The 21,729-nt window shown below is 36.0% G+C and overlaps 3 protein-coding genes across 11 annotated transcripts in view; 1 reads left to right on the plus strand and 2 right to left on the minus strand.

Moving 5' to 3' along the window:
- Positions 1–490: 490 nt before the first annotated feature.
- Positions 491–9,605, minus strand: LOC113505084 (alpha-N-acetylgalactosaminidase-like). Its single transcript, XM_026887601.1, has 10 exons — positions 9,478–9,605; positions 5,173–5,321; positions 4,516–4,690; positions 3,916–4,090; positions 3,579–3,673; positions 2,335–2,496; positions 1,630–1,845; positions 1,180–1,326; positions 910–982; positions 491–686 (listed from the first exon to the last, which is right to left on the minus strand). The coding sequence occupies exons 2-10, from the start codon at positions 5,319–5,321 to the stop codon at positions 574–576; spliced, it is 1,305 nt and encodes a 434-aa protein (XP_026743402.1). The 5' UTR covers positions 9,478–9,605; the 3' UTR covers positions 491–573.
- Positions 9,606–12,382: 2,777 nt separating this feature from the next.
- On the plus strand, positions 12,383–17,829 carry LOC113505200 (ankyrin repeat and LEM domain-containing protein 1-like). The gene is made up of 7 exons (XM_026887797.1): positions 12,383–12,712; positions 13,402–13,563; positions 13,780–14,012; positions 14,132–14,885; positions 15,131–15,399; positions 15,877–16,137; positions 16,359–17,829. The coding sequence occupies exons 1-7, from the start codon at positions 12,651–12,653 to the stop codon at positions 16,721–16,723; spliced, it is 2,106 nt and encodes a 701-aa protein (XP_026743598.1). The 5' UTR covers positions 12,383–12,650; the 3' UTR covers positions 16,724–17,829.
- Positions 17,735–21,729, minus strand: part of LOC113505134 (zinc finger protein 608-like) — an 89,516-nt gene continuing 85,521 nt past the window's right edge. For 8 of the 9 annotated variants that reach the window (XM_026887719.1, XM_026887682.1, XM_026887701.1 and 5 more), the window contains 3 exons: positions 21,346–21,669; positions 20,847–21,009; positions 17,735–20,101 (listed from right to left, as the gene is read on the minus strand). In XM_026887719.1, coding sequence (XP_026743520.1) covers positions 20,040–20,101; positions 20,847–21,009; positions 21,346–21,669 — 549 coding nt within the window. In that variant the 3' untranslated portion in view covers positions 17,735–20,039. Of the gene's footprint in view, positions 20,224–20,846; positions 21,010–21,345; positions 21,670–21,729 lie in introns of all 9 variants that reach the window. The other variant, XM_026887745.1, reaches the window with a different exon arrangement.

The following is a 21,729-nucleotide window of genomic DNA, read 5'->3' on the forward strand; positions in this document are numbered from 1 at the left end:
CTGAATTTTTTAATTGGACTTATTTTTATTTTTTAACGTTATTTATTGATTTACTTGAAAGCTTTCCAAATCATTAAAGCGAACATATGAAACATGTAAATTGCATAATTATCGAATTAAGGAAATACATCTATTTCTAATTTATAATTTCCTTACACAGACCGGCACTCCTAACCTACATATCACTTGAACCAGGTATAATTTGGCGAAACGGCGTTATTTAATTATTCTATTTCTAATCTATTGCCTAGGTCAGTTTATAAAGAATGTGGGCTGCAGCCACGATATCAATTTCTTTTGGATTCTAAATACTATTATTACCTTATATAAAATTGTAAAAGTCAAATTGTTTATGCTTTTCCGATAATGTAAAAAAAGTTCTTGCTGCTTTATGATCATAATAATTCCAGATTTTCTTCTAATTTTGGAAATATAGATAGCCTTTGTTATAAAGTAGAACATAGACAGTCGGCAAAAATGAAAATCGAAAGGAAATTTGTAGATTTATTAGAAATATTTATCCTTAAATTAAATACTTTAATACATTTTATATTAAGTGTACTGTCTAGTAAACTAACTTAAAAGGACTGCATTAACAACTGGATCAGATACAGTATTGGTGTCAGTCTTGGAGTCTTGGAGTGCAGCCTTGGAGTTCTTTGGTATAAACTTATAGAATTTTACACCTGAAAAGAGAAAAAGAAGTTTTTGAAAGACTTGGACAGGACAGGAGTAAATAGCGAACTCAGAGAAAGCGTCTTTTTCTAAATGCTGTTGTTAGCTTAATTTGTACAGCTGCTTTCTTTTTTTTTTCTTTAAATTATCGGACAATATGATTGTCAAACATTTACCAAGCAACCGAAGATAATCTTTTTTTTTGAAAAAAAAAATATTTTGTTCGGTACCAACCTGACGGATTAATTCGAACTTCAAATTCTTCGCCTGATTTCAAATAACGAATTTCTTCATCTTTGTAGAGATCCTAAAAACAATTAGGTATTACAAAAATATTGTTAGAGCACTAAAATGGTAAGTGTATTAGTTTTCAAAGTTAAATAATTATCGTATTTATGTCTTTTTTACTTTTTACATATTCTTGCTCAGAGGAAAACGTAAGGCACAAGTTATTTTTTTTTATATTTTCATATTAACTGTATAAATCTGGACTAAAATACGTACATGAACTTCATAATCGCCATCTTTGAGTTTCATTTGGTAGAAGTCGAAGGTAGTAGCGTAAGGGCTGCCATCTTCTCGAGTGCTGACGAACGCAACTGCATTCGAACCATCGTGCAGCTCACGGTTCCAAATCTCCAGATGATTTTTCTAAGAAAGAAAAATGCTTTAAAACATAAAACAGTATGCATATTTCCAGGTTCCAAATAGATAGGTATAATACTTCTTAAGTCTCTTTTGCTATTAAGTAAGTGAGGGCATTACTTTCCAGATTTTTAAGCCATTTGATCGTTAAACGATATTAAACATAACTTATACTGAAAGTGTAAAAGGTGATATAAAATTTCATCACGCGCGCAGCATTCGGTCGAATTGCAAACCTCCTTTTTACCTAAAGTCAAAAGCGACGACACACCAAAAACAAAAAAATATGTTCAAAATAACTCTACTAACGGAAGCTTGTCCCTGTTTCTTCCACACCCTTGACCCCTGCTTGCCGAGAGGATCCTGATTGACAGCAATGATGTCCTTGTTCAGCAGAATCTCCTTGAACTCGGGCCTGATGGTGTCCAGGTCCACGCTCATGAGGAGCGGGGCCGCCAGGATGGCCCACACCGCCATCTGGACCCGAGCTTGGTCCACTGATAGGCCAAAGTTGCCGATTAATAGCTGAAACATAGTCAATACTGATTAGAACTAAAGACATAGATAGTACCTAATATCGAAACATATTTTCTGCTTGTAAAACTTGGAGATAAACGGATGGCAGCCATAATCCTAGGGTTCAAAATAGAGGTTATTTGATTGGGTGAGACATGTTTAAAAGGATATGCAGGAGCAGTTTGTTAAATAATGCGTTTTTAAAGCTTAAATTTTTTCTCTAAAGGAAATCCCACTCTGAGGCAGAAAATCCTTGTGTCGCAGGAAGTTTCACAAACATTCAAATCACATGCACAAAGGCATCTAGACAAGACAAGCATTCGTGGATCACGAAAACGTGTCCTACCCGGGGATCGAGCCCGCGGACATTGTGTGAGGCGTGGTTACAAAAATGCCCGGTTAGGCAAGTGGTTGAGCCACTTGATAAATAATAATTATTTCTACAATTTGTGTTTAACCACAATTATCCTCCAGTAACGCCCAGCAGCTACACCTCACCATATCAGGATCGTTCCAGTGTCCGGGGCCGGCGTGCTGCGCGAGCCGCTCCTGGTTGTCTCCGAACCAGTCCATGATGTGCACCACGGACGCCCACGAGTCCTCGATGTCGCCCCAGTTACGCCACATGTTGCAGTGCTCAGCTATCGATGAATAATTTGGCTGGAAATTGAGTAATATGTGAGGTTTCTGAATAGAGCAGAACAAAAGGGCTGGGTTCACTAAGCCACAGTAGACGCTATTACTGTGACTAGGCTGTTGCTCTAGTGGTTTGTGGCCCAGACTGATGTGCTGGAGGTCGTGGCTTCGATTCCCACCCAGAACAAATCTTTGTTTGATGAACACGATCATTTGTTCTGTGTCTGGGTATAATTTGTCTACATGTATGTACTGAGAAAAATAAGAGAATGTTTATCAGTTGTCTAGTATTCATAATACCTATATTATGTAATATGCCATGATACATTTGAGACTAGAGGACGTTATGTGCGAGTTAAAAAATATCTGAGAGTTCCTGTAATGCATGAGAATTCCAGGTACTTGATACGAGATTTTCAGATTTTCAATAAAAAAGTTTCAATTACGGCTGTTGCAGAAAAAAAAATCTATCATCAATAATTTAAATTCACCAGCAACTGAATTAATTGCAATCTTTTCCTCCTTATGTGATGACTTTAGATGGCCTATGAACAATGCCATCGTCTAAATGTAATTTATTTATGCTTGTCATGTGACAAGTCATAACGAATGCGGTGTGGTCCCGAATAGAAATGTTAGAGGCAAATCAGTCAGAGGCCACAGTTATAAAGTGACCTGAAACTTTAATATCGGTATCAAATCATCATATAAGATTAATATTTTTATTTACTTCTATTAGGTGATTTGTGAAAGCAATCCACTGCTTGGTTCTTAATCTATTGCTACAAGTTTAGCGGCAATTCGATACACTCGAAGCTAAACAACTTAGAAAAACTAGACGTCACAATAGGTTTTTTTTTAATAACGTGGCCATTGACACATAATTAGTGTTACTTAGTATTTTTTCCGATTAATGATTTGAGTCGATTTTAATAATTTAAAGTTGTTACAACTTTAGTATCGCTCTAAAGAAATTCTTTTCAAAAAACATTTAAGCAATAAAATCATATAGGTGTGTCCTTCCTTTTATCTAATTGGATAATTATTAACCCTTTTTCATTTCAAATCAATTTTATTTTAATCCTTGTTATTAAGGATATTCTTACCTTCCGTGCTGCGTCTTCTTGATAAGCGGGCCAACTGCATGAGTAGAGTATGGGCCGACCAGTTTTATTCAATATCTTTCCAAATGATGGATATCCTGAAACATAGAAACTTGTAATTAGCACTGAAGCAGAGAAAAAAGAACGTAAAATTCCTAACAATCGTAACGCTTTCCACAAAATTTTAGACAAATCATCACGCGGGTTCCAAAGGGACTTCAGTAGCCTTATTTAAAAATATACTTAGTTTCCCTTTACTAAGACCTAAATTTCCCAGACCTTTAACAGGGGACTTTGCCTTAAAGTGACACATGAGCAGCTAATTTCTCAAGTTTCTCACCTTCATCCATTTTCTCCGGGTCTATGTAACAGCCGTCCAGTTTAAGGTAGTCTATCTCCCATTCCACAAACGTGTCGATATCCACCTTCTCATGGTTCAACACTCCTGGGTAGCCGGCGCAGGTCTTGTTCCCGTAGTCCTCATACATACCGAACTTCAGGCCTTTACTGTGGATCTGAAATAATAAAAGAGATTTTAGAAACATGGAGAACTAGGCTATGAAGATTTTTTTTATTGATGATCGATAGAGGGATGGTTCTTATAGGAAAGGAATATTGTTAATTGTACAGTACAATTGTAGTTGGTTACAGGTTCAGAGGGCTGGCAAAATCTGCATAAAGAAATAATATGATTGCAATATTTTTTAAACGATTCCGGCAGCAAGGCATTTAATCATTGTGTTGCGTGTTTTACAAACATACAAATCACATGCACAAAGACACCCAAACTCAGAACAATGCTTGTCCTACGCGGGGATCGAACCCGCGACACGACAACCACTCGGCTATCCGTGCTGTCCAAGTTTGACAGCACACCTATTAGAACATCGTCTCCTTCCACAACCGTTATTTCTTTAACCAAAATGACTTCAGGACTTACATAATCAGCCACAGCTTTCATTCCATTTGGGAATCGTTCCTTATCGGGCACCATGCGGCCTTCCGAACTCCTCTCTTTCTCCAGCCAGCAATCATCGATGCCAAGGTATTGATAACCAGCTTCTAAGTAACCATCGCTCACCATGCGATCTGCTGTCCTTCTGATCAAGTTCTCACTGTAAAAACGAGAATCAAAACTAGTATTAGAAGTTACCCCACTTGGTAAGTAGGTACATGAAGGTAAATAAATATACATAATTAAAATACCATGAAAGTTATCTTCGAAAGGAAGAAAGGCATGATTTCACTAAATACAGTTTATAGTGTAAGTAGTATCTATGCTACATGGAAAACGAAAAAGAACAAACTTGAGGCATTTACCTCTAAATCAAAAAAGGAACCTAAACAAAAATATGTTTTATTAGTAAATTTCATCTGTGACTAAAAATCTAATACTATTTGCTACCTATGCATCATCTTTATTTTCTTGGTTGGGTACCAATCACAGTACTTTCAGTCCTCAAAATATAAGCCTATCTATAGCATCATTATCAATAACTGAAAGGCCTTACAGTTTAATACAAATATCCTCTCTTCATGAGAGGATTCATAACTCTCAAAACTGATCAAGGATCCAGTCCATCAAAGTAAATCTTACCTAATACATTCTTTGGGATACTTCTTGCAGTCTGTGATACATCTGAACCGCTCCCAGGTGAGCCAGCCCATCGGTGGGGTGAGTGCTAACCCATTGTCGAGCGCCAGCGTCGAAGACAGACCCAAAAGGATTAAATACGTCACCAGCATCTGATAAAAACGTTTCGTTGTCACAGCCATTTATTTTGTAAAGAGGAGAGAGAGAGCCATTTATTTTGAGAAGAAGACTTCACTGTTAGTCTGAGCATAAGCTTTTATTTTACTGCTTTTCTGAAGTTAGCTATCTCAAGAATTGGCTATAAGACAGATCATGATCTAACGCCACATGAAAGTGCTGCCTTCATGTCCATCATTTTTAATTCCCCTTTTTTAAGAAACTTATAGCATAGTACAGTAGAAGTTAAGAAATAGGTGACAATAAAAGGAAAATGAAATGTGTTTTCAAAGATTTCGTAACAGACAATTGCGATTATTTGGTCTAATAGCTTACTGGCGTCCGACAGGGACCCTTTTTTTCAGTATGTTAATTTTGTACGATTTCCATTTTTAGCCTGCTTATATCCCAGTGCTAGGCAAAGGCTTCCCCCTTTCTCTTCCACACCTCTCTTTTTTGTGCAAGTTCCGGCCACGTGCGCTCCGCTTATTTGGCCAGATCGTCACACCACCTTCGTCGCGGACGATTTCCATAGTAGACTATTATTAGGCTACGTATAAAACGAGCATGAAGTAAAATACCTATAGATACATAGAATAAAATCGTAAGACATTAAAAATCTATACTGCTGTAGCTGCGAAGTCTACAAGCTAAACCCACAAACACTGTATAAATATAAATAATATCTAGTCGACAGTGTACACATAATCAAAATCAAAATCAAAATCAAAAGTCATTTATTCAAATTAGGCTACTAAGTAGCACTTTTTGAAGGTCAAATTACATTGACAGCACCCAGTTTTGCCCACCCGTCACCGCTTCCTAAGTGCTTTTGCTGTGAGAGAAGAAACGGCGCAACAAACTCCCCAGCAGAACATATAGGCACTTAACCGTCAATATGTTTACAAAGGCCCACAATCTTGTACAAACGTTATCAATTCGATATAATCTGTGTGATACCTCAATACCGTGTCATTGACCCCGACAATACTCTAACAGCTGAGTCAACTTACTTAACATATTGAATAGAAGACGTACTACTCAAATTCAATATTAGTTTTTAATGTCGTAAGGAAGATTTATTGGGAATAGTGGAACACTGACGACTAAGTATAAGTACAGCAGTAAATAGTATCACTACATTCCGATTTTCCAATAAAAGCCTCTGATCCAAACCTGTTAAAAAATTATGTGACCAAATGACAATATTCACATTAAATTAAAATCAACAAAATCGGTTTATCCAGTCCAATAACATGAGGTACTAGAATTTAATCCTAAGAGGAGCTCGTGGCTAAGCTATAACCGCATAAGTGAAACGCTCACAGGTTAAGCTATGCTTGACGCGGTTGGTCCGTAGATGGGTGACCATCTGTGTCATAGCGAGTTCCTCCGTGTTTCGGAAGGCACGTTAAATTGTGGGTCCCGGCTGTTATTCCTACATCTTTGATAGTCGTTACAGGTAGTCAGAAGCTTGAAAAGTCTGACAACCAGTCTAACCAAGGGGTATCGTGTTGCCCAGGTAACTGGGTTGAGGAGGTCAGATAGGCAGTCGCTCCTTGTAAAACACTGGTACTCAGCTGAAACCGGTTAGACTGGTAGCCGACCCCAACATAGTTGGGAAAAGGCTAGGCCAATGACTAGAATTTAATCCTTTAAGAGAACCTCCTCTTTTAAGAAGTCTGTTGATAATTTTGGTTCAGGTAATCAAACGACTAAAAAGCAGTGGTCATTGTACAAATAACAAAAATGTTCTAAATTAAGAAACATGCTTAATACAGGGTCGCAGTAGTGGATTAAGGGCGAACTTGTACAGTCTAGAGAGAAAAGTGTAAAAAATAATTCCTAGGAAGATCTTTGCTCAGCAGAACTTTCTAAAACTGTCTAAAAGACATAAAGTAGGTATCTATTTGCAAAGCTGCTGAGAGAATTTTAAACATTAAGTACGATTTATTATTATGTCGTAATGTTTTCGAAATATTTACACGTAACAATAAGTTCGTTTTAATGCGCCAAATAACTAAATAGCTACGTGATTAATAAGCTCAATAGTAACAAATTATAATAGTCAATGGTATTTGACTTTCCCTTTGATATTTTAATTAGTGCGAAGTCTACTGAACACGCCTATTCAGTCGAGTTTTATTGGTCTTGTAAAATGATTATATTATTCACATGTAGTTGTAAAAAATTTCCCATATGAGAAAAGTTTGAACAATTATTACAGAAAGGCACTGATAAAAAAGGCACTCAGACCAGGTATCGCATCGATGTTTTTTAACACAAGCAAACCAATAACAAGTTTAACCAATTTGATAAAATTTAGGACGTTGATAGGTTGATAGGACTTTTCCAAACCGCTATCGCTTATCGTTATAATGTATAGACTATTTTTTTTTACTTTCATACTTTTTGGAAACACTTACGAAACTACGGTACTGCATTAGTGAAGTAATAAGTAATTAGGAAGTCTACGTTAAAAGATAGTATATGGATATATAATAATTAGTCTACGGGGAGGGACCAGGACATGGAAGGTCATAAACCTATTAGTAATGTGATCTAAATGCCATCGTCACGTACTACTCCATGTCCAGCCAGCGTAGCCTTGACCCAAGGTTTCTACAATGGAGCCGACTTATACACGATTGTTATTTGGTCAGCTCCTTTGTGAATAGAATAATTATAATTATAATAGCAAAACCAGCGGTAGAGCCTAATTGTCAATTGCTAGCGCCAATAAATTAAGAAAAAAACGCGGTCTATACAAGCACTACAGACTTGGTTTTTTTTTTTAAGAAAATGCAGTGTTAGAAAATTATTATTACTGTTAATGTTGTTTTTTTTTTCAGCTCTTCACGCCTATTGTTGGCCAATGACAAAAAATGTTGATTTTAAATTTTAGACTTAGATAAGTATTAGGGTGGTGTTACTACTAGTAAAACTTAGCCGTAAAAAAATTAAATAGAGTCTACTGAAAGTTATTATAAAAAAAGAAATATTTAATTATTATAATAGTTGTAAATGTAGTTTAATAAATGACGTACCGAGTCGTCATTGCTTACAAGTAGCCGTAAAATAACAGTTAATTTAGATAAAACTGTCGGAAGACATTAAATATATATTAAAAGACGCTTTGTAAACCTCAAATTTGGAGACCGCAAAATTGTATTAATAATTAATTAATCACTTGTAATTAATTACAATTATACTCACTTGTAAATCAAACTTTAAGATTGTCGATATTCAATTATGGAGTATGAATATGTATATTTAAAAATAAATACGAGCTTTTTAATATTCGCATGTATTTGCAGAATGCTAGAAAATGATAGGCTCGTAAAAAAAGATAGTTTATGTAAGGCTGGTAACATACCTCATGAAAATAAAAGAAATGACATATTATAATTTTAGATTTTCTAGATGTAATAAATTTTTGCTACTATGATGATTTCTTTAGACATATTTTTTCTTGAAAATAAACAGATTTAATTTCTTTTTTATCGCTTTTCAAACTTTACTTTGTTTCTCAGTATATTTGTCATTATTGGATACTTTGTAATCTTAGTAATTCTTAGATAATTGCTTCCATTTATTTTTATTTCCGCTTTCGTTGTTGCGACATTTTACTTCTTTTTTCTATAGTTGCGTGACAGAAAACGTGTTCTTTGTCCTAGCCTAGATAATAATTGATCTTAGACAATCAATCCGGATAATTGCTTTTTATTGTTTTTATCATAAAAATGACGATTTGCAAAACATTTTCACATTTAAATTATACACATACATATATTATATTGCTATTAATTAAATTTGCTTAGCCAAGCACAAAAATATTTTAATTGAAAAAAATATTATTAGTTTATGCTTATCACTTGTTACTTGTAAGCTCTAGTTTTTCCTTATTATATTTTTAACGTTAAAAATATTAACTTACCAACCTTACTAAAAACGTAATTTCATAAAAATAATTGAATTTTTATTAGGCTAAATTAAAAAATGTAGGTCTCAAATTAATTCCGTTGTTAAACTTAGCTTCTGCTAAAACAGTAGGTATTATTTAAATATTCTCGTCGTTATTAATTAAAAAAAAGAAACAATAAAATACACAATTGTTTTAAAATGAAATGAAATAAACTGTACTGTACATACCTTGCTCTTGTGACTTTTATTCGGAATTTAAAAAATATCTTTTTTTAACACACTCATGAATTCCTTTCGTATTTATTAGGCAAAGGCGTGCGGTCAGCAGCCAGGCATAGACTGCACCCAACTCGTATTGGCGCGAAATGATAAGGTTACTGTTTATACAGTACTTATCTTGTCTGTGGTAGAGGCCTACTCCTCGAGTAGGTACCTACTTAAAATTATTTAAATGGATATTACTAAAATGACAAAGAAATTCCTTTACAATAGAATCTGTTTTCGACGTTTACAAAGCTAAAATAATTTATTCATTCATTTCAGTAGAGCAGAAAATTTGGTATGTAGGATTTCATTTATTTGTTAACCTCAGTTTATATATTGAAAAACAATAGATTGTTTACCAAAATTACTTAACGGAGGCAGGTAAATATTTTACGAGATATTTTTTGTATGCAAGAACAATAAAAACTAAGATTTCAAGCGTTTTAACCTATATGAGGTCTTATTTTAAATTTTAAAACAATTTTGAAATTAAAACTTGTTACCTATATTTAACCATGTAGGTATACTTATTGTAAATATAACGCATTAGGTCCGTTCGCTGGTATACAGCTACAAAGAACGGATTGGAACTGGAACGAACTAGATTCTTCCAGAAAATAAAAGATGGTTGGATGATTTGACCAGTACGCTGTCCATCAAGCGTACTGGTCAAATCAGGGCAAAGGCCTCCCCTAAATTCTTCCACGATCCTCTATTCTAGGAAGCTTAAAACCAGCCCACGCCGCGCCGTATTTCTATCATGACGCCATCAATTCTCAGGTCGGGGTCGTCAATCCTGGCTGGCTCCCAAAGTCATTATTTTTGCTAGAGTCGATGTAAGAAAATAGGCCTTTGCGCAGCTCTGAAAAAACTCAAGCTAATAAAAAAACAATTGCAAATCCGACTCAAAATCCTACGACTATACTTTCGAGTACAAGTATCGCCTTAAATAATGTAGATTTATTTTGTCCATCATTCGCTATCAGTCAATTAGACAATGAAGGTTCACTATTTAGAATTTACACTTAACCTGGAAACTGTATCTATGAGTAAACACTTGACATCCATACAAATTAGGTGATTATCTTATCATGCTTTTGAAAAACATAGAAAATCCGTTAGGCATTAAGGTAGCATGCTTTTTCCCTTAACAATAAATCCTTTTTACGATGTTATTTTTTTTTGTGTTAAGATCTAAAAACACCTGTTTAATGAATAATGCACAACTGCAATGTTAGGCTCCCCGATTGGTGACAAAAACTACAACCTGCTAGACATTAATAGGTACTTAATTCAAGTAAATATTATATATTTGAAGGATCTCGAGTTCGATTACAAGGCATGCACAGAATTTTAGAATGTTGTGTGATTTCGTGGGTTCGATTCCCACCCAGAACAAATGTTTGTGTGATGAGCACGATCATTTGTTCTGTGTCTGGGTGTAATTTATCTATATTATGTATGTATTTAGAAATATATAAGTAAGTTTATCAGTTGTCTGGTTACCATAACACAAGCTCTGCTTAGCTTGGGATCAGAAAACCGTGTGTGAGTTGTCCCAGGATATATTATATATTATATATTATATATTTATTTCACAGATTTCATGTTCCTTAAGACACGAAAAACCGTGGATCCTGATCTTTCTCCACGTCGTGTCTGTTGGGCTAAAGGGAGTGGAAGCACAGAGAGTGCCCTGTGTTTACGCACACTCTAGTGAACTAAGTACAATATGTCCTGATTGAGCATATAGAGTGCACAAGCTGCTGTCCAGTTGCTGTACTGGACGAAATTGGTCAGGACATTATTATTCAACAAATATACGTGGATACCTACTTAAATATCAGTGACATGTGAATTGTATAGCATCGAAATAGGAATTTTAAAACTATTTGGCACAGATAAAACAGCTTATCAGCCCGTATAACTATGTAAAGCATGCATTGATTTATTGTCGCATACTTGTGATGCTACGATTTTCAATTGATTTACTAATTCTATCTCTACATTTTTGTTTCAGTATCTCTGTATTATAATTAGCTCAGATGTCAATCTCTAGAAGAGACCGATTAGAGAGATAGAGAGAAATTCTCTATACCCTTTATTTATCTGCATTGCCCGATAGTTTCGGACACAATCGAACGCCGCTGCTTGGGCTGTATTTTCTTCGTTTCAACCGCGTCCCGTCTCTGTCCTTTTTACGACATCCAAAGCGTCTTAACTGTTGGCAGGATTACAAGATAAGCCCACCTAGATACCTACTTTCATCTTTCCTGATTTGACACTGAAACAGTGCTCAATACTTGAGCAGTGATTAGGTACTTAATTTTTGAATTGTTGTCTTGTTATCATCGTCTGGTGGTACGAAGTTCACTGGGTCAGTTCGTTGTACATACTTCTCGGACCTTACACAAATTAGTATTCTCTTGGAAATGTATGTTTCCTACGTATTGTGAATTCATTAATTGACGTATTTCTATTTAAGGTAAAATTACGAATCTATTTAAATTGTCTACGATTTAAATATATTTATATGTTTTTATCTATCATACTTTATCATTAATGTAACATGGCAAGTGGAATGTATATATTTTTCAAAGTTCTAAGATGAACATTCAGTCTCAGCGCCATCTTTGTTTGCCACATGAAAGTAGACAACTATATGAATATGAATCCGCTACTATAAGAAACGGAACTACACGACACTAAATAAGTGCTATAATTTATTAATATTGAAACTTTATTTAAGTATGTAATTTAATGCTCTAAATCGTTTAAAAGACCAATTTTCATCTCAGTGTATAAAAATTGCAACGAACGTAAACGTGTTTTTAAGCGTAAAACGAAACGGAATAATTCGAATAACTTTGCACGTAGAACGGAACGGGAACCAAACGTAAACAAAAGTTGTGTTGAGTTGACGTTAATTTGAATTTATTTTATAAAAACAAAATACGCCTGATAAGTGGAACTGTGGAGTGCGCATACTACCGTGATGTAACGATAATATGTGGATAACAATTATCGTAACGTTTTAGATAAAACATTTCAATGCCAATGTTTTATAACTTGTTACAAAGGCAGGAAACAACACGAAAGGAAGTCGATGACTAATCCACGGTTCACTTTCAAATATCATGGGTACGGCGTACAAGGAGCTTTTTAAGTTATATGATATTATCCAAAATGGAACAGAAAGGTACGTGTTAAATTACATATCATGTGCTAATTCTCGAAGTTCGTGTAACAATAACAAAACTGGTCCCCGCGCACCTGCCGTTGGCTACAAGAATTTGGCAACAAGTATTCTGACTTATTTGAACATCTGTCTTCAATTTAAATAATGTTTCCATAGAACGTTTTACGTAATTTCTTTTTAAATTTGCTGTTTTAAAAAGGTTTATCGTCATTAGGATTACCATTTTCTACCCCCTGCAGAGATTATTGCAACATATTTTTTTTTTGTATAGGAATTCGCAATACCTACACAGCATGTGCAATATTGGATTATTCGGTCAGAGGATCATCTTAGGGGCGACTACATAATGCCTTGTAACTAATATAATAACCATACAAATTATAACCATGATTGAATTGGTAGCAATCAACTGCAATTATTGTATTTTTCTTTGGGCAAAAATTTAAGTTAAAAAAAATGAATACGAGTTCTTGATTTTTAACATCATTATTTTATATTTTTTTTCCTTCTCTCTTTCGTAGTATTATATCTCTACGAAATATTTTATGTCTTTTCCTTTTAAAATTTAATGTTTATTTTAATTAATATTCCATTTACCTCATCTAAATATTAAATTAGTGTAGCAAAACTAGTCCAATCATGTGAAGTTAAGAGATTCATGGAATTTTATGACTTTAATTTATTTTTAGATCCTTGGAAAGTTTCCTGGAGGAAAATAATATACAAATAAATCAGATAATACCTTGCAAAGGTATTGGAGTCTTACATTTGGCCGTGGGTGTGGAACCACCTGAAAAGTCTAAGAAATGCACTGAGTTGCTTCTGAAGAATGGAGGAGATCCTAATTTAAGGTATTGTGAAGCTTATTATCTGATCAAGCTAATAAATATTTATGTAACTGAGTTACAGTTTAATGAATTATTATGAAGCTCATTAATAAAAGAAAGTTTAAAGACAATGGCAAGATTGTTTCAAAAGAAAATAAACTTGTACAGTCAAGCCACAACTTTTTTTAAACAAAATACGAACTAAGAATATCATTTAAAGCTGCTATTATATATTTTTAGCAATGATGATGGGGTAACACCCGTTCACATAGCAGCAATATGGGGTCGCTTAGACAACCTAAAGCTCCTGATTGGGTGCGGAGGCGACCCATCCCAACGGGACTTAGATGGACACTCAGCATTTGACTATGCCACTAGAGAAGAGCAGTGGGAAGTATTTGACTATCTACACAATGTAATTGATCAGACGGACGGCTCTCCTGGACATAAGTGTGCTTACACTTTGGATTTAGGTAAGTTATGGCCAAGTTAAGATGTTTAATGGTTTTTTTTTTAATGAAGCACAATATTTGTTATCCGAGCGTACATTTTCCATAAAAGCTATACTAATGAATACATTGTGTTATTTCAGAGAGAGTACTTTTGACAACAGACCAAATAGTGGCCGAATATGGGCCCATTACTGACGAAATTACACAAGAAAAAGCTCCTACTAGAAAGACAGAACTTATCAATGAGTGGTGCGCAAACAATAGTTTAGCCATTAACAAGTTATACCCTACTATTATAGGGGATACATATCTTATAGACGACGAGTCGGCCCCTTGGAAAAGTACCTGCTTAGACTTCACAGAGAATATAACCCTTGATCTCACTAAAGATAGGATCTCCAGTGACGTAAACACTAGCTTTAAGTCATGTATATCAAAGAGATTAACCAGTGTAGAAATAAGTGGTATACAGAAATTGCAATTTACTTCAGATGAAAGCAAATCCATTGACAACTCAAATGGCTTGAACCACAGGATCAGTGTGTATGAGAACTTCTCCTTGCCTGGTTCACCAAGTAACATCACACATAAGAATTATAACACAAAGACTAGTTTAAAGAAAAAGAATCCAAAAAATACAAGTAGTTTGATCTCAAGTGATTTTTCACAAGAATTGGACAAGGTTTTAGCTGTGGCCCAGAATAAAACTAATGAGTGGCTGTGTGGGAAGGATGTGGCTTGTAACACCAGGAGATCATCAGCTAGCAGCGGTGTCAGCAGTAATTATTCTGGCGGGAGTATAGTGCTGGCGAATGTACATGAGGAGTATAAATATGAAGACAGAGAGGAAGATGTTGTGTTAATTGAGAAAAGGCTGCTTGTGTCGCCTGTTGTGTAAGTATTTTTATGTGTTAAAGGTTAATTGTTACAAATGAATAAATACTTAGAAGATCAGAATGTTAACCACTATGGAAGCATGGCAGCGAAATAAACGGCATCCCTCTTCAGACCCACAATAATAATTACCTTTAGATGCAGGAAAGACCCAGAAAAGCGTCTGCTTAAACATCAACAAATATATAATACTTGCGTATCAAACTATAGCTGCTAATGTAGTTGAACACGGTTTACTTTCCCAGGCTTCCATGTGACGATGGTGCAGAGAATGTGACTCCTGACATGACGATGGTCTCCGTAGCGTCCTCTCTGCCAGCCTCAGTGAAATATGATGACAGCACTCTGAGGAAGGAGCTGGTACGCCTTGGGTTTACCCCCGGACCAATACAGGACACAACTAGAAATTTGTATCTAAAGAAACTGCAAGCCTTGAAGAATGGGCCCAGAGAGGATGTAGAAGCTCTCAGTGATAACTTACAGGGATTAAATATTAATAACAAACCTAAGAAAAGTGAGTAAACTTTCAATTACGTTTATCTTATACTCTAATCTTTAGTACACATGCATAGTATTAGTATAGCAAAGATAAATTTTGTACAAAATATAAGTTATCGTTATATGGTAAACTTATCATCTGGTAGTAATGATTCATTTTTATATAACTGCAATAAAAAGGCACCAAAACTTATTAAAAGCCCTGTCACATTTGATTAAAAGAAAATATGTAAACTGTCACTCATTAGTCAGTTTACTTTTAGACATATTGTCTTATTTTTAAGTTATTTTTATTTAAATTATAAATAATGGTGATTCAGTTAAAATTTGCAAGTAATTTAGCATCTAAATTATTATGTAGAAAAGGTACAATTTAAATATCATAATAACACCGAAACATATTATTATATAGGTCCCAAGAAAAATATTATACTTTCCAATAGTTAATATCATTATTCCTTATAATATTTACAAAACAATTGTACAATTTTAGCATACAGTATTGAAATAGAGAAGTCTTTACGAACTGGTGACTGGATGAATGATCTCACAATACACATGGAACTGGAAAGAAAAGCGCGGGAAAATTTCACGGACACCAACAAAAAATGGCGGGAAGGAACAGCTAAGACCTCCTTTACCTACTTACTGCTGGACCCGCGGATGACTGACAATCTGCCTGTCAAGGCCGGAAAACAGAATAAACATCTGTCTTGGGTCACATTTGTTAATTCTATCTTCTATGTTGGTAAAGGTAAGACTTCCTTAACAATTTTCAAATTGAACATTTATAAGAATTGCTCTTTTGTAGATAGTAACGACTGAAACATTTTTTAATGAAAATACTTTTATGGTAAGTTTTGTAATACACTGTTAAGTCCGTCCCAAAACCACACTAGTTGTTGTTTCCATTATTATTTCAGTAATTATGTACTTGATACCATTAATAACGTGACAATATCTCTTGTTTTGCAGGTAAGCGCTCCAGACCTTATTCTCACTTATACCAAGCTTTAACACTTTGGAAGAAGGACTTCAAAACATCTAAAGACAAGAAAGTTCAACATATCCTCGACATTTGGTCGGACAAAGTAGGTGTGGTTTGTCTACACATATTTCAGAATGTTATCCCGGCTGAGGCATACACGTACGAAGCCGCTATGATCGATGCTCTAGGTCTTACAAGTTTAAAGAACCTTAAAGTTGGGAATTATTACGGGGTTGTTGCTTCTTGGCCGCTTAAAGAAAGGCGTATGCTTGGACAATACCTTCTATACAAGGCAATGCTTATATTTCTGAGTGAAGGTGAAAGGCAACTCAGGCCTGACGATCTAGACTGAAGTAGGTTACCTACAATAATTTTAAATTGGTTGTGATGAAGTTCTTGCGTTAAATTAAATAAATTTTTACACTATTTATTTTGTAACTTAAATAAGTTTATGTAAATTGTTCTTAAGTAGTGTAGTGTTTACTTAGCTTTAGACTAGTAGATTTTACCACAAGTATACAGTCCTGTTACAAATGAGAGGCCAAAGAATTTTTAAAGGTGGAGCCACCAGTGCTTTGATTATAAAACAGTAACTGTAATTCATTTTAGATAGAAATAATCCATTCTTAGATCCTGACAAAAAAGGTTTTTAATTTATTTAATCGTTATTTTCAATAATAACACAAATTCTCAACAATATCTAATTTTGGACTTGGGTTCAAATACTTATCTTTAAAAATGACCGGATCTCTGTGAGGTTAATAATTTTAATTATAATCGTCTACATCTAGACTCAAAAAGTATTAAAATCAATAAATAACAAGAAAGATTGTAAGAACAAGCTTATTTTGCAAACTTGCCTTATAAAAATAAGAGCTTTAAAATCTTGTAACCAAAAATATTTATCTTATACTCTACAATAATAATTTAGTATGTTTGATCCCTGTTGGCTTCACCCCGCACCAAACAAACTTACAATATTGTAATACGTAGCTATAACTCAAAATGTTAACTGACATTTTTATGCTTCCACATAAATTATTATAAAACATTTCGCATAATTTTGCATTTACTTTAGTAATCAGTATTTTGAATAATTTATTTGTCGTTTTAACTTAAGCTTTAACACTTTTTAACATGTTAAGTTACCTTGCACCTTAGTATCTCGCACTGTTTTTATTTTTATGTAATCGCATATAATTTGCCCTGTAGTACCTGTATTTTAAGCAAATTGTATATTTTTTAGCTCTGTACTCTGTTACTAGTCATTAATACAGTAACTATAAGCATAATGTATCAATCATGACAATAAGCTTAACATTAATTTTACTGACTTTTTAGCAGGAAATAAAACTCATTTTTTAAGAAATAATTTATCTTTATTATTCCTTTTTTCAACGTCTCGAATTCTTTTCTAAGTAAAATCAAACTTGGCTTTAGTTACATCAAAAAAAAAAATACACAAATGTTCATTTATATATATCGATACATTATAAATACAATGATCATGTTTTATACCAAGTCGCCACTGGTACAAAATGAATGAAAGCGTAATAATGTTCGTGGTCGAACGGGGTTAAAACGAAAAGATCGATCAGTCTATGCGTCGACAGTGCACCGAGCGCTTGGCGTCTGAGATCAGCTGGCGGCAGCCTGCCCTGCTCTCCGGTAGCGGCCCGCGACACACGTACCATGCAGTGCATCGCATGCCCGCTCAATTTACTAAACGATCGCATCTCGGTTATTACCTAAAACATTTGCCTCGTATCGCGAGATACCGCATACTGCTACTAAGCCCTAACTGAATACAGAGCGGTGACAGTGCACGAGCCTCTTCATATAATTTACAAATCAACATAACGCTCCGATGGTTACTAGCACAGATATTAAGTTTGCGTTAATCACAGCTGATTATCACGGTCTTGAGCTCGTCGCTTCTCAAGGAGCTGTTGTCAGCAGGCCCACACTCTAGAACACCTTATGCTCGTGTACAGTTTATTATGTATAGCTTTACATTCTCACATCAATTAATCACCCAATTAAGATTAAAATATTCTCCAACAAGCAAAACATAGTGACTACATAAATTTTAAATTCCATTGAAAATATATCAACTTATCATGAATGTGACTTTCAAACAAGGTTTGTTTTCAATTTGAAGTATTCGAAAGAGTTTAAATATTGTTGATTGTGATTATGTGTTCGCGGTATCTGTTTGTCTCTACCATGTTATTATTAACCTCTCATAAAGATTAATTAACATTGATAAGTCACAATCAACTGCCATCGAGTAGCGCATCAATTATTTATGCAATTTTTAATTATTACGTAAGTAGACATTTTGCTTTTAAGCAACAGTATTTTATAACAAGAGAATAAAAGTCACTGGTTTTCAAAAATTCCTCGTCACAAACATGATTCACTTACACCATATAAACTTAGGTATTTAGGCCCCGCAATTTCTACAAAATATTGTTTTTTTTTTGATAATTTATTATGAAACAGGTACGCGCGTACATTGACTAAAATGTCATGAAAATAATACCATATTACTACAAATATTTTTTATGTAATTCTCTAAAATGTGTTTATAAATGTTTCTCTACTAAACTTGAAATGCAATCGACATGGTTCGTTCACTCGAATCGTCGCCACACGATACCCGCAGTGTGTACAGTTACAAATTAAATAACAATCATATCGTCACTTAATATAAAATACAAAATAGTTGCATCAACACAATTAAGATTTCCCCAAGTTAACCAATTGGAAGACTACTTTATGAAACAATTGATAGATTCAGTCTCGCCAACAGACGGCGAGTCAATCTATCAGGAAGTCAATGGTACTTTAAATGCATGGAAATAATATTGTCGTCGAACACAGGAGAACACTCGTTACCTATTGTGCAGTACAGAAACCCTAATCCCTTGCATCTGACAATATCGGACTATGAGATTTTTACAGTTATGATTAAAAGCCAGACATACATACACGGACAGCGATGTCCACACACTCCACGAATCTATAGGATGCTCTCTACATTATATAATAATAAGTCATTCTTCACTATATCGAGACAGAGTACGATTTGTGCACGCTACGACTCATATTGTAATGATCACATTGACGCCTTTAAACTTACCCTAAATTACTTAAATCTTAATTAACATTATACTTTAAAACTAGATACGCTCGCTTTCGTTTTGTGGAATGCAGATATCATAAATAAAGATCTTACTAGGCTGTATTCGCAATGATATACATTTTAGACACGGGGCTTCAAACATCAGTACAATGCCCAGAGGGAGAATCGGAAAATTCGATGTTTATATTACATAACCCTTATGGAACACTAACAATCGTAGGGTACTTTACACATAACACTAATATGTACAAAACTAGTTTGTGCTTCCACTAGTAAACATATAAAACAGGGTATTGCGGGCGAGCGCGACGTCCTCGCGCGCCCGCCTCGCACAACGTTCACAACATCACGGTCCTGAGAACACAACACTCGCAACTATAAGGTAACTATGTCCGGACACATTCTCTAACATTCAAAGCGCACATCACATACACATCGTGGGTTACGCGAGATCACAGTGTTTCATTATGGCTAGTGGCACTTCGCGAGGCGGCGGCGCGGCGCGGCGCGGCGGCGCCTCTCATTTGGGCGGCGTCGGGAACGAGTTGACGACGGCCTGCGTGCTCGCCAGCACGGCCGCCGCTGCAAAACATAATCTTCCATTACTGTCTCTGTACACGCATGCGCCTCGATACGTCTCTCTACGGATAGCTACACGGGTCGGGCGGGGCTCGCCCGCTCCTCCGCCGTGTGCTATCGGGCCCCTGCAACCAAGCACATACATTATTAGCCCAGCCCGAGGGGTGTAGAGTGGACGTCATCGATACAACGTATCATGTTCTTAGACAAAAGATGTGCAAACAATAACAATATGCACATTCAGGATGAAATAAGGTTAATGGTTTTCAAGTTACGAGCGCATGACCGCCCACGTGCAGTTATTACAATAGACAAACGGGAACAATGGCGTCATAGCTGCTTTATTTCTAGACACCAGTAAGAAGGGATATCTACTATATACCTACTTTGCTAGTAGTATTTAGAGGCACTATACACTTTTGCAGTATGTAAGTTATTTGCCGCTGCCAGTTCAACCTGGGCGAAACGTTATGCCATTAAAGTTACATGCTTGTTATTTGGTGCATATTATTAGGGTAATAACTTTATCAAAAATGTATCATGCCTCGTTGTTATATCGTACAGGTAGCTGCGTATTCTATAGCCAACATTTGACGCACTACAGTATGAATCTTTTGTTTAGCACTGTCATTTATTTGCAAGGATACGCTGCAAGCTACGAGGGGTTCGAACCCGTGACACGTCGAGGATCCGTGCTACGATGTTTATAGTTAGGCATTGGTCGTGCGTGCGTTGTGCGATGTGTTACCGGGGTATGGCGGCGGGTAGAGCGGGTAGCCGAGCCCGACGTGCGTGTGGTGGTGCGTGTGCACGTGTCGCTGCGGCGGCGGCGAGCGCGGCGAGCGCGGCGACGGCGCCGGCTCCTTAGGCGCGTCTGCGCGCGGCTTGTTCTGCGGGGACTTCGCGTGCTCCTGCGTAACATGTAACTTATTAGTATTCATAGATATATACAAATAATATACTTCAACATTGTTTTAAACCTTATAAATCGATATTATCAAAACCTTTTCATAACAAACTGGTAGGTACAAACGTCTGCATAAGTTTGATAAAAAAAGATTTATTTATTATCAGTGAAAATAAGATTTGAATTGGAAGATGATACAGTACCAAATTGAACAATTGTAGCACAGACTCCATTTTAGCGTTTAGAAATTCAAATGTAATGACTAACTAGTAACAGGCACTAGTAAGTCATTAAGTAATCCACTGACAACTTATATATCTAGTAATTGAAAGATACAGACCTGCAGCTCATGTATCTTGTGCGGCGGGCCGCCGTACGCGAAGTTGGGCGGGTGCGGCGGCGGCGGCGGGCCCACGCCGGGCAGCAGGTCCAGCTTGCCCTGCGGCGGGCGCGACAGGTCCTCGGGCGCGTGGTAGCGGGGCACGCTCCAGCCGCTGGCGAAGCCCGACACCAGCATGGGGCTGAGCGGCGCGCGGTACACCGGGTCGAAGGGCAGGGCGCCGTAGTGCGGCGGCTGCATGTACGGCGGCAGGTAGTACTGCGAGGTCGGCGGCGGAGGGGGGCCTTGCGTCTCTGTTGTCGGCTTCTGACCCTCCTGTTTCACCTGGAACATCAAATTATACAGATGTATCAACAAAACAGTTCATACATAACTGCAAAGTAG

Source organism: Trichoplusia ni, chromosome 2, assembly GCF_003590095.1.
Source record: "Trichoplusia ni isolate ovarian cell line Hi5 chromosome 2, tn1, whole genome shotgun sequence".
In the NCBI taxonomy this organism is placed as follows: domain Eukaryota; kingdom Metazoa; phylum Arthropoda; class Insecta; order Lepidoptera; family Noctuidae; genus Trichoplusia; species Trichoplusia ni.